The sequence below is a fragment of the Ictalurus punctatus genome, chromosome 22, assembly GCF_001660625.3.
Source record: "Ictalurus punctatus breed USDA103 chromosome 22, Coco_2.0, whole genome shotgun sequence".
Taxonomy (NCBI): domain Eukaryota; kingdom Metazoa; phylum Chordata; class Actinopteri; order Siluriformes; family Ictaluridae; genus Ictalurus; species Ictalurus punctatus.
This window is the reverse complement of record NC_030437.2, coordinates 14,948,807-14,962,138: the sequence shown is the minus strand read 5'-3', so window position 1 is coordinate 14,962,138 and position 13,332 is coordinate 14,948,807. Positions and strand designations below refer to the sequence as shown.

General features: G+C 39.0%; 3 protein-coding genes across 3 annotated transcripts; all 3 read right to left on the bottom strand.

The window, feature by feature from the left end:
* Positions 1–1,693, bottom strand: LOC108255361 (leukotriene B4 receptor 1-like). Its single transcript, XM_017451290.3, has one exon. The coding sequence runs from the start codon at positions 1,635–1,637 to the stop codon at positions 744–746; it is 894 nt and encodes a 297-aa protein (XP_017306779.1). The 5' UTR covers positions 1,638–1,693; the 3' UTR covers positions 1–743.
* A 3,505-nt stretch (positions 1,694–5,198) lies between these two features.
* Positions 5,199–8,044, bottom strand: LOC108255363 (leukotriene B4 receptor 1-like). The gene has a single exon (XM_017451292.3). The coding sequence runs from the start codon at positions 7,399–7,401 to the stop codon at positions 6,511–6,513; it is 891 nt and encodes a 296-aa protein (XP_017306781.1). The 5' UTR covers positions 7,402–8,044; the 3' UTR covers positions 5,199–6,510.
* A 1,645-nt stretch (positions 8,045–9,689) lies between these two features.
* LOC108255426 (type-1 angiotensin II receptor A-like) lies at positions 9,690–12,636 on the bottom strand. The gene has a single exon (XM_053674540.1). The coding sequence runs from the start codon at positions 12,335–12,337 to the stop codon at positions 11,447–11,449; it is 891 nt and encodes a 296-aa protein (XP_053530515.1). The 5' UTR covers positions 12,338–12,636; the 3' UTR covers positions 9,690–11,446.
* Positions 12,637–13,332: the final 696 nt, after the last annotated feature.

Sequence of the window (13,332 nt, the reverse complement as noted above, 5' to 3'; positions counted from 1 at the left end):
AATAAACAGAAGAAGCAACAAAGTAAGGGCAAAATGATAAAGGAAAGAAATAAGGTAGATTTGTTTATCATTGTTTCTCAATTGTATCACAAATAACATTACATACTTTCATACAAATCACGTTTATTATACATTTATAATATCAGTATATTAACAAATCAGTTGACTTAAAACTTAAAATCTCTCATCTTCCTAGATTATAGTCTAAGGACATCATTATTTACTTTGAAGTAAGATTAAGACCACTTTGAGGTGAAAACCAGGTTTTAAAAAAACAGTTTAATGTTACAAAAAGAAACAAAAATTGGATGTGGGTTGGGGATACTGCACTCAAAAGGGTATTTTTCTTCTTTTATTTTACAGGTGACTAGAAAAGCGATATTCTGTGGTTTTCATGCAAGAAAAGGCGTTCCTACAAGAAATAACCTGCACCACACAATTTCTGGATATTATAGACCATTCACTTCTTAAAAACATGTTCCTTATAAACCATGGATATTAAGAGAAATCATCTGATGAACTGCTTTCGTCATGAGAGATATCGTCAAGTCGCAGTATGACTTGTTCCTTCGTTTCATTTCCTTCATTCAATCTGCAAACAAATTACTTGATTAAGAGATACAAAAAAGACAATGAAAAACAGATTGTAGGAGTAGGTAGAAGTGGGTTTAGGTCCATATGCATAAGCTTTAACAAATCACTGGCTTTCAGGGAAAATCCATAAACTCTCTCAAACCTCTACATCATGAAGTAGTTTCTGTTCCAGGTGTGAACTGACGTAGAGCCCGAGCAGAGAAAGCGTACAGAAAGGGGTTCACACAACTATTAATGAAAGTCAGAGCTGCAGTGATATTATCTCCAGCTTCTGCAGATTTTAACAGACTGCCATTCCCAAGCAACACAGCAGTGATGAGCACAGTGTTGTTGATGTGAAATGGAATCCAAAAAATAAAGAAACATGCCACAATTCTGGTCACCAGCTTTGTCATTAAGTTACTGCTAAAGAAACCTGAGTTATTAACTCCCCTGTAAAGCTGAAAGTAGAAGTAAGTCAGAATGGGGAACGAAACCACAAATGTTATAATCTCCCAGAATAAAGTAGCCACTCTTTCAGCATCATTCTGAAAGCATTTCTTGCATTGAAGCAGTCCTTTCCTGTCCAAACATAGCGAGCGCTGTACAAGAGCATAGGATGATAATACTCCACCTAAAATCCACATCCCACTCAAGAGGATCTTCTTTCCTTTACTGCCAAGCTTGTTCCATTTCTGAGGATGTAGCACTTGTATGTATCGCTGTATACTCATCAACATCACACATAGTATGCTACAGTAAAGGCTGAAGTACACCAAGTAGGAGAGAAGCTTACACAGGAACAAGTCAAAAACCCAACCATGCAGAAGAGACCAAATCCAAACCGGCAGAGAAAGCAGAGTGAGCAGGTCTGATATGGCCAGGCTTAGCATCAGTCTCGGAGTGAAGCTGCCTCCCTTCAGCCATCCAGCAAGACGTATCATTACTGCTATGTTCCCAGGAACTCCCAGTATGAAGCAAACTGCTAGTACACTACTGGCAATCAGGTTTACAGTTGAGACAGGAGAGCTGAGAGAGCTGTTTGATGAGTTGAGTTGCTGCATTGTTAGATACTGTTGTGTATCTGGTTGTAGGCTCTAGATAAAGTAAGCAGAAGTGTTGGTGTCTGTGGTTTCGTTTAGATAAAAATAGCATGTAAAAGACAATGGTGTTAAAAGACTTCACTTCAGCAAGTGTTGAAAAAAAGTCCAGCAGGGGGTTGTCACGTATCGGTACGTAATGGAGTTGAGGACGGATGCAAGTGCAGTAAAAGACTTTAATTACGAGTGATAGGCAGACAAATCCAGAAGCATGGTCAAAACAGGCAATAGGTCAGGTGATCTACAAACAGGCTTAAATAGGGCGAAGCTAGAATTAGAAAAGAAAAACGAGGTCAATGAGCATGAAATGAAACTTGAACAAAGAACAACCGCTTGGTAATGAGTAAACTCAATACTGAGCAATTTGCACAGAGACACGAGGGGTTTATATGACAAATGTAATCATCGGTTAAAGATGGACAGTTGAAAACGATGACACACATTCGGAAAACAAACAATGGAAAATGAGGGGCGGAGTCAGAACATAATCATAACAAAAGCCCTTGTCATTGCAGACCAAAATGTGTGCGTTCGATACGCGCTCACACTTCTGGCTCGTGCACACACATGCTCTTTGGTTTTCCGAGCATACTGCAATACTGCAGCGCTGTCTCAAGGGGAAATCATGACAGGTATTTTTTCATTATTTTCATTTTTACTTACATACATTCATTTTGACAATATAACCATTTAAGCTTTATAAATGTATAACTGTTCAATTCCAAAATCTACACAACATTAAAGAGACGGTAGGCAGGTCAGAAACTGCCCCCCTTTAGCCATCCAGCAAGACGTACCATTACTGCTACGTTCCCAGGAACTCCCAGTATGAAGCAAACTGCCACCACACTACTGGCAATCAGGCTTTCAGTTGATACAGGAGAGATGAGAGAGCTGTTTGATGAGTTGAGTTGCTGCATTGTTAGATACTGTGGTAGAGCAGTAAGGAAACTCTAGCTTATAAATTAAGCAGAAGTGAAGGAGTCTCTGACGTCCAATGTAGAAAATCATTGCATTCATTATGAGAAAGATAGATTTCCATAAGGGAGGTATTTTGCAGTTCTAAATGTATCTGTTTTGACATTATAAATCATTGAATCTTTATATCAATGTTACCCTACCTTCAAAATCTACGTGTTGATCTATAGGATTGAAGCTGAAATGGCAGTGAATTATAGTTACTTGTAGTTTTAATAGTGCTGCTTACATCAGGAACCAAGCCCTAATAGCCTAATATGATCACTGTTCATACAAGGATCAAAAGGGGTAATGGGGGTGTTCCACCTGTTCCCCATTGGTTCAGATAAAACGACTCTATTTTGAATGTAATGCCCATTAATACAGACATCATGTGAATAACCTTATTGGAAATATATTTACTGAAATAAATGTTGACGCATTCAATACTTATTTCCCTCAGTTATATATATATATATATATATATATATATATATATATATATATATATATATATATATATATATATATATATATATATATAAGCCATCAGTACCAACAACAGTACCCCACCTCAACAATGTACATTTATACTATACACATAATCTAAATTTAAAACAAAACATGCCATCGGTTTCTCATTGTCACTCATGCCACAGTGGCCACCGACTTGAACATAGTCTTTAGGTAATTTAAGAATAAAAGGCTTAGCTGGTAATAACCTAAGGTCCATGATGAAAACCTCTGATGAAATTATATCAGATTATTTTCCTAGCTGTACTCTAGATATATTCGAGTAGACAGAGATCATCAGCTCTTAGAGATACAATACAGAGAATGTAAAATGAGATGGAGCTAAATCAATTAACTATCTGTCAGACTGAATGGAAGGAAGAAAGGTAGGATGGTCAAGGAAAAAAGAAGAAAAGAAGAGAAACAGAAAGGGAAAAGGTTAAAGGGAGAGAAAGATGAAGGGAACAAAGAATGAAGGAAAGAAGGACAAGGGATTAAGAAAAGAACATATGAATAAACAGAAGAAGCAACAAAGTAAGGGCAAAATGATAAAGGAAAGAAATAAGGTAGATTTGTTGATCATTGTTTCTCAATTGTATCACAAATAACATTGCATACTTTCATACAAATCACGTTTATTATACATTTATAATATCAGTATATTAACAAATCAGTTGACTTAAAACTAAACATCTCTTATCTTCCTAGATTATAGTCTGAGGACATCATTATTTACTTTGAAGTAAGATTAAGGCCACTTATAGGTAAAAATTAATTAATTAATTAATTAAAAATAAAATTCAAAAAAACAGGTTACATGATTACATGCACTGTATAAAAGATACACAAAGTTTAATATTACCAAAAGGAATAGAAAGTGGATGTGGGTTGCTGCATTCAAAAGGGCACTTTCTTCTTTCATTTTAAAGCTGACTAGAAAAAGGAAGTGTGAAGTTCTGTGGTTTTCATGCAAGAAAAGGCACAAGCCAAAGACCCAGATATGTAGAAGAGTCCAAATCCAAACTGCCAGTACACTACTGGCAATCAGGTTTTCAGTTGAGACAGGAGAGCTGAGAGAGCTGTTTGATGAGTTGAGTTGCTGCATTGTTAGATACTGTTGTGTATCTGGTTGTAGGCTCTAGATAAAGTAAGCAGAAGTGTTGGTGTCTGTGGTTTCGTTTAGATAAAAAATAGCATGTAAAAGACAATGGTGTTAAAAGACTTCACTTCAGGAAGTGTTGAAAAAAAGTCCAGCAGGGGGTTGTCACGTATCGGTACGTAATGGAGTTGAGGACGGATGCAAGTGCAGTAAAAGACTTTAATTACGAGCGACAGGCAGACAAATCCAGAAGCATAGTCAAAACAGGTAATAGGTCAGGTGATCTACAAACAGGCTTAAATAGGGTGAAGCTAGAATCAGAAAAGAAAAACGAGGTCAATGAACATGAAATAAAACTTGAACAAAGAACAACCGCTTGGTAATGAGTAAACTCAATACTGAGCAATTTGCACAGAGACACGGGGGGTTTATATACACATTCGGAAAACAAACAATGGAAAATGAGGGGCGGAGTCAGAACATAATCATAACAAAAGCCCTTGTCATTGCAGACCAAAATGTGTGCGTTCGATACGCGCTCACACTTCTGGCTCGTGCACACACATGCTCTTTGGTTTTCCGAGCATACTGCAATACTGCAGCGCTGTCTCAAGGGGAAATCATGACAGGTATTTTTTCATTATTTTCATTTTTACTTACATACATTCATTTTGACAATATAACCATTTAAGCTTTATAAATGTATCACTGTTCAATTCCAAAATCTACACAGCATTAAAGAGACGGTAGGCAGGTCAGAAACTGCCCCCCTTTAGCCATCCAGCAAGACGTACCATTACTGCTACGTTCCCAGGAACTCCCAGTATGAAGCAAACTGCCACCACACTACTGGCAATCAGGTTTACAGTTGATACAGGAGAGATGAGAGAGCTGTTTGCTCCGAGACTGAGATATATATATATAAGAATAAAAGGCTTAGCTGGTAATAACCTAAGGTCCATGATGAAAACCTCTGATGAAATTATATCAGATTATTTTCCTAGCTGTACTCTAGATATATTCGAGTAGACAGAGAACATCATCAGCTCTTAGAGATACAATACAGAGAATGTAAAATGAGATGGAGCTGAATCAATTAACTATCTGTCAGACTGAATGGAAGGAAGAAAGGTAGGATGGTCAAGGAAAAAAGAAGAAAAGAAGAGAAACAGAAAGGGAAAAGGTCAGAAGAAGAGAAAGATGAAGGGAACAAAGAATGAAGGAAAGAAGGACAAGGGATTAAGAAAAGAACATATGAATAAACAGAAGAAGCAACAAAGTAAGGGCAAAATGATAAAGGAAAGAAATAAGGTAGATTTGTTTATCATTGTTTCTCAATTGTATCACAAATAACATTACATACTTTCATACAAATCACGTTTATTATACATTTATAATATCAGTATATTAACAAATCAGTTGACTTAAAACTTAACATCTCTCATCTTCCTAGATTATAGTCTGAGGACATCATTATTTACTTTGAAGTAAGATTAAGGCCACTTATAGGTAAAAATTAATTAATAAATTAATTAAAAATAAATTTCAAAAAACAGGTTACATGATTACATGCACTGTATAAAAGATACACAAAGTTTAATATTACCAAAAGGAATAGAAAGTGGATGTGGGTTGCTGCATTCAAAGGGGCACTTTTCTTCTTTCATTTTAAAGCTGACTAGAAAAAGGAAGTGTGAAGTTCTGTGGTTTTCTTGCAAGAAAAGGCACAAGCCAAAGACCCAGATATGTAGAAGAGTCCAAATCCAAACTGCTAGTACACAACTGGCAATCAGGTTTTCAGTTGAGACAGGAGCGGTGAGAGAGCTGTTTGATGAGTTGAGCTGCTGCATTGTTAGATGCTGTGGTACCTGGGGGTAGGCTCTAGATAACAAAGTAAGCAGAAGTGTTGCTGTCTGTGGTTTCCAGATTAGATTTTTAAAAAATAGCATGATGTCAAAGATACACTTCAGGAAATTACAGCATTTCTTCATGCATTCATTTTGGAGGTATGATGCAGCACTTTGACTACTTAGACTTTTAGTGTATTTGCTGTAGTCTATTCTTTGTGAAGATGAGGTCAAAGCCAAATCCCACAGTGATGGATGTGATGAGAATGGAATCGCTGGTGGATTTGTAGAAATTAGATGACCAACTCAGACAAGCTGAGTTTCTGCAGTTAGTCAGAACTGATAGAGTGTCTGCTTTTAAATGCAATGGTTATCACTGGCTGTTAGAGAGAATATATCAAATCTCTCAAACCAACACGAACTAAGCATTTTCTATTCCAGCTGTTTGCTGATGTAGACTCCGAGCGGAGAAGGCATACAGGAAGGGGTTCACACAACTGTTAATAAAAGTCAGAGCTATAGCAATGTTGTCTCCAGAGTCTGCAGATTTTAACAGACTGCCATTCCCAAGCAACACAGCAATGATGAGCACAATGTTGGAGATTTGAATCGGAACCCAAAGAATAAAGAAACATGCCACAATTCTGGTCACCAGCCTTGTCATTAAGTTACTGCTAAAGAAAGCTGACTTATTAACTCCCCGGTAAAGCTGAAAGTAAAAGTAACTCAGTGTGAGGAACAAAATCACAAACAGTATAATCTCCCAGATTAAAGTAGCCACTCTTTCAACATCATTCCGATAGCATCTCTTGCAATGAAGCAGTCCTTCACTGTCTTTGCTTAGATTGCGCTGTACAAGAGCATAGGATGATAATACTCCACTTAAAATCCACATCCCACTCACAAGGATCTTCTTTCCTTTTCTGCCAAGCTTCTTCCATTCCTGAGGATGTAGCACTTGTATGTATCGCTGTATACTCATCAACATCACACACAGTGTGCTACAGTAGAGGCCGAAGTACACCAAGTAGGAGAGAATCTTACACAGGAATAAGCTAAAGACCCAGCCATGCAAAAGAGTCCAAATCCAAACCGGCAGAGAAAGCAGAGTGAGCAGGTCTGATATGGCCAGGCTTAGCATCAGTCTCGGAGTGAAGCTGCCTCCCTTCAGCCATCCAGCAAGACGTACCATTACTGCTATGTTAGCAGGAACTCCCAGGATGAAGCAAACTGCCATTACACTACTGGCAATCAGGTTTTCAGTTGAGACAGGAGCGGTGAGAGAGCTGTTTGATGAGTTGAGCTGCTGCATTGTTAGATACTGTTGTGTATCTGGTTGTAGGCTCTAGATAAAGTAAGCAGAAGTGTTGGTGTCTGTGGTTTCGTTTAGATAAAAAACAGCATGTAAAAGACAATGGTGTTAAAAGACTTCACTTCAGGAAGTGTTGAAAAAAAGTCCAGCAGGGGGTTGTCACGTATCGGTACATAATGGAGTTGAGGACGGATGCAAGTGCAGTAAAAGACTTTAATTACGAGCGACAGGCAGACAAATCCAGAAGCATGGTCAAAACAGGTAATAGGTCAGGTGATCTACAAACAGGCTTAAATAGGGTGAAGCTAGAATCAGAAAAGAAAAACGAGGTCAATGAACATGAAATAAAACTTGAACAAAGAACAACCGCTTGGTAATGAGTAAACTCAATACTGAGCAATTTGCACAGAGACACGAGGGGTTTATATGACAAATGTAATCATCGGTTAAAGATGGACAGTTGAAAACGATGACACACATTCGGAAAACAAACAATGGAAAATGAGGGGCGGAGTCAGAACATAATCATAACAAAAGCCCTTGTCATTGCAGACCAAAATGTGTGCGTTCGATACACGCTCACACTTCTGGCTCGTGCACACACATGCTCTTTGGTTTTCCGAGCATACTGCAATACTGCAGCGCTGTCTCAAGGGGAAATCATGACAGGTATTTTTTCATTATTTTCATTTTTACTTACATACATTCATTTTGACAATGTAACCATTTAAGCTTTATAAATGTATCACTGTTAAATTCCAAAATCTACACAACATTAAAGAGACAGTAGGCAGGTGATAAAGACATAGTGTAAAATGTAGTTTGAAAACATTAGATAAAACTAATTCTACTGCACAAGACTATGCTGAGAAAATTCTTCTTTTTATTTAATGGACCTGTGGAGGTGGGGCGTGGTCAAATGCCAGTGTGGGAATGGAGGGTGGAGCTGGGAGAGTGACTGGTAAGGATGAGGCTGCACCTGTGGGTGATTTACTAATGAAAGTTCTGTTTCAGTAAACAGCAGGGGAATAAAGGGATGACATGATAGTACAGGGAGAGAAAGAGACAAGAGCCCCACAGCTAGAGCTGAGCTGAACTGCACTTTAATGTGTGTTTATGTTGGGCTGAGTGAGACCATGATTCAAGAAGCGATGAAAAGCTCTCCCCAAAGAGAGAAAACAAAAATAAAAGAGGTCTCTTTAATTGTCCCAAGCCTGCTTCTTTTCCTCATTTCCCATTTGCATGACACAGGGGAGTGTCACACTAGTGCCAAAACTTGAGGAATTGAGGAAGATACAGCATCATGGAGTCCCCCTCTCCATCAAGACCCTCACCAGTATCCACAAGACTCAACACCAGACCCTCCATGAGCTAAGATTGGAGCAAGAGCAGTACTTCCATACACCTTCTCCAGACACAGACTGAGGATTGACAGGTGCTTCAGAGCTTGGTCCAGCCTACATGTACTCTAGCAGCAGCCACAGCAGCTACTGCAGCCATGCCCCACATTACACTATCAGAGATGGGGGCGCATGATGACCCTGAGGTTTTGGTCGATCACTTTGAGCATGCTGTGGCAGAGTTGGGCTGGACTGAGTCCAGGTGGGCGGTCCAGTTACTACCACTACTGTTGGGGGAAGCTCGGCTTCCAGCCCAACAGCTCCCAGTTATGAACCTGCTGGGGTACCCGGACCTGAATAGGGCCATCCTGCAACAGTTCAGCCACGCTCCCAAACAAGGCCATCAGTGGTTCAGCTTGTTGATGACTATGAGAGATCGGCCGCCCGCGTTCTGTGACCTAGCAGCTCTGGGACACCTGTTGAAGGTGGTTGCTGGCAGAGAAGTGCGGCATCAAAGACATAGTTGATAAAATCCTTAATGAGTTAAATAAAATCCTTGCACTGTGGTAGTGAATTACACTGTGACCCTCACAATCCACTATCCAATCACTGTCAGCTTCTTAGAGTCAGATCAGCAGTACATGCCAGCTCAAAGAGGCCAATCCAGACTTGTTTTGTGACACTACAGAGGAAAGACACTACAGAGGCCAGAGTTGAATATGGATGAAAAACCTCATAAATGCTGCTGTAGACGCTGCATACTTCATCCATCATTAAGTTATAAGTAGTTTCTGCACCGCATGCTTTCAGTTTCAGAATCAAATGTGCAGCACAAGCCCTAAAAAGTGTAGCCAAAACATTTCGATCTCCCCAGGTGGCTGTATGCAGTATAGGTCATAAAGCTGCCCTCTCCATGTAAACTAATGGGACGTGAGACATACTAAACAATCAAATTACTGTCATTTTAGGTAGTTTTTATCACGCTGATGTAAGTTCAAGTGTTAGGTTTTTAAATAAGTTTGATTTTAGTTAGTTATTTGAATTGCGATTTACTCCACAGGAGTGTGGGCGGGACCGTGATACCACAGCGCCACTTCACGCTCACTAGTGCGCAGACTCGGGCAAACTCGGGCAAACTCGGGCTCCGAGTTCACTACTGTGCAGACTCAGGCTCCAAGATGTCAGCGCCATATTGCAGCACTGGCAGCTTCACTTTTCTACAATGGAAGAGAGTGAAGGTGCTTCATTCATCTTTTTTTACAGTCTATGTTCAGAATCCATGATCCTGCTGAGCTGCCAGCTCACCCACATGGGTGCATCTTAAATAGTGTAATATGAAACAGATTATTTAATCATGTAACCCCTACTATACAGTATATAATGTAAACTGATATGTACTGAAATGTGGTTGAAAAGCGTGTAGTTTTTGTGGAAATTCTCTGCATGGTGTAACATTTATGCATGATTCTGGAGATTCTCAACCAAGACAATGTAAATTTTAATGCGTTTAATATGGCATTCTCTAATACACAGCCCATCAGGGTTGTATAAAGCTGCTATACAGAATATTGGTTAATAAAATTAATTAACTAAAAAAAAAAAAAGGATGGCGATCAACAGTTCTGAAAAACACAAATAAACACAATATAATTTGTTCTGCTACAGATAATAGGTAAGGCTCAGGATAATGTGATATGGGCATTCTTGCTAGATAGCTAAGTATACAGCTAGAAAAAGATAAGAATTCACTAGCTAACTAACTAGGTAACAAACCTAGCAAGTTAGTAAAGCCTCAATAGCCTTTGATTTTAATTTTCTTGATGACTATTGTTACTATTATTTAAGCAAATTATTACCATAGTAGCAGTACTTTTACATAAGTCAGTGCAATTTCTAGAAACTGGGTGAAGAAAAGACTTGAGACTTCAGGACAAATCCCATCTCTCAATTTCTACACTATCCACCACTTTTATACATATTATTTAGGTAATGTAAGAGTAATAGGCTCATCTGATAATAACTAGTGATTAGTGAACTAGTTATTGTCCCAGCTGTTTGCTGAATACTCTGGTGGAGTTAGAGATCATTAACTCTTATAGTGATACAATGCAGAGAATTTAAAATAAAATGAACAAATTGATCGCCAATCAGACTGGCAAAATGGAAAGGAGGAAAGAATGAATAAAAGAAAATAAGAAACAAAGAAATGAAGAAACAATTGTTTCTCATTGTTATTGGCAAATTAACATTACCTACTTTTAAAGTTTTTATTTTATGACTGCTACATTATCGAGTCAGTACAAAAAAAAACAACATTTTAGATTCCCAAACACTAGTTTTCTAGCACAAAATTAAATGTTACAGAAAAAAAACGTTTGTATGTCATTAAAGAAAGCAGAATATTACATAAGAGACACTTTTCAGACAAAAAACACAATGAAGCCTGCTGGATTTTGCTGCAAAAATAATTCTCAATCAAAGTCTCCAGAAGAACCGTGGCTGGTTCTGCAAGATGCTCAATAAAACTTACAGCTCATTTCTAGCACTAATTGTGCTGGAGACTACTAATATGGATTACAATTATAGACAGAATTGTATATAAAAAAAAATAACAACAGACTGCAATAATAAGCAGAATTATACACAGATCACTGGCTCTCAGAGAAAATCCATACACTCTCTCAAATGTCTACATCATGAAGGAACTAAGTATTTTCTGTTTCATTTGTGTGCTGACGTAGAGCCCGAGCAGAGAAGGCGTACAGAAAGGGGTTCACACAACTATTAATGAAAGTCAGAGCTCCAGTGATATTACTCCCAGCTTCTGCAGATTTTAACAGATTGTCATTCTCAAGCAACACAGCAATGATGAGCACAATGTTGGAAATTTGAAACGGGACCCAAAAAATAAAGAAACATGCCACAATTCTGGTCACCAGCTTTGTCATCAAGCTACTGCTGAAGAAAGCTGAGTTATGAACTCCCCGGTAAAGCTGAAAGTAGAAGTAAGTCAGTGTGGGGAATGAAACCACAAATATCATAATCTCCCAGATTAAAGTAGCCACTCTTTCAACATCATTATGATAGTGTAGACGGCATTGAAGGTGTCCTTCTTTGTCCAAGCTTAGCGTGCGCTGTATGAGAGAATAGGATGATAATACTCCACTCAACATCCACATCCCACTCAAGAGGATCTTCCTTCCTTTACTGCCAAGCTTGTTCCATTTCTGAGGATGCAGCACTTGTATGTATCGCTGTACACTCATCAACATCACACACAACATGCTACAGTAGAGGCTTAAGTACACCAAGTAGGACAGAAGCTTACACAGGAACAAGCCAAAGACCCAGCCATACAGAAGAGCCCAAATCCAAACCGGCAGAAAAAGCAGAGTGAGCAGGTCTGATATGGCCAGGCTTAGCATCAGTCTCGGAGTGAAGCTGCCTCCCTTCAGCCATCCAGCAAGACGTACCATTACTGCTATGTTCCCAGGAACTCCCAGGATGAAACAAACTGCCAGTACACTACTGGCAATCAGGCTTTCAGTTAAGACGGGAGAGGTGAGAGAGCTGTTTGATGAGTTGAGTTGCTGCATTGTTAGATACTGTGGTAGGGCAGTGAGGAAACTCTAGCTTATAAAGTAAGCAGAAGTGTTGGTCTCTGTACTGTCCAGTGTAGAAAAAAATACCATTCATTGCGTCAAAAAATGCATTTCCAGACATTGTGGTGGCAAAAAGTCCAGCACGGAATTTTGCAGTTCTTCATGCGCCCATTTTGACATTATAACATTTATAAATGTATCGATGTTAAATTTTAAAATCTACAGAGTGATTTACATGAAATGGGAGTGAGTTCAGTCACAAAACTTTAGGTACATATAGGCAGTATTAGACATTAGTATTTGAAATTGCCCAGTACAAACTGGGTAAATGGGTACTTGCAAACTTTAGGGGGTAATTCCTCTATGTAAGTCCCAGATGGGGGTGATCCACCTGTCCATCTGCTTGAGTTAGAAGGACCCAATTCAATTCAATGTTTTTCCAGTGGGACACCCTGACAGAGCAGGCACCGGACTCTCCACAGAGAGATGACATGCAGCATTCATGGGTGTCTCATATGGAAATTATGTGATGCATTTAAGCAATGTGACAACATCCACAAACCTCATCTACCTTGGGAGAATAGACCAGAGAATAGAGCTAGTGACAAAACTCACATCAGATCTGGGCAGTGGTAGCTCGGTGGTTAAGACATTGCCCATTTTTTGGAAGGTTTTGAGTTCAAATCCCAGCACTGCCAAGCTGCCAGTGCTGGATCCATGAGCAAGGCCCTTAACCCTAAACTACTCAGCCGTATAAATGACATAAAAATGTAAGACACTCTGGATAAAGGTGTCTGAGGTAAACCAGGCAGGCAACATGATGATGATTTTCTCATGCAGAGAAAAAACACAGCCACAAAGGCAGCAACAACTTCCTTAAAGCCGAGGTATGGGGAAAGAAAAGAAAGAAGGAAGGTTGAAAATAAGGAAAAAAGAAATGAAGAAACACTTGTTTGTCACTGATAATGGCAAATCACCATTACCTGCTT

What these genes read in the sequence shown, in the direction of transcription:
- LOC108255426 (XM_053674540.1), bottom strand. Translation starts at nt 12,337, where the DNA reads ATGCAGCAACTCAACTCATCAAACAGCTCTCTCACCTCTCCCGTCTTA.
- LOC108255363 (XM_017451292.3), bottom strand. Translation starts at nt 7,401, where the DNA reads ATGCAGCAGCTCAACTCATCAAACAGCTCTCTCACCGCTCCTGTCTCA.
- LOC108255361 (XM_017451290.3), bottom strand. Translation starts at nt 1,637, where the DNA reads ATGCAGCAACTCAACTCATCAAACAGCTCTCTCAGCTCTCCTGTCTCA.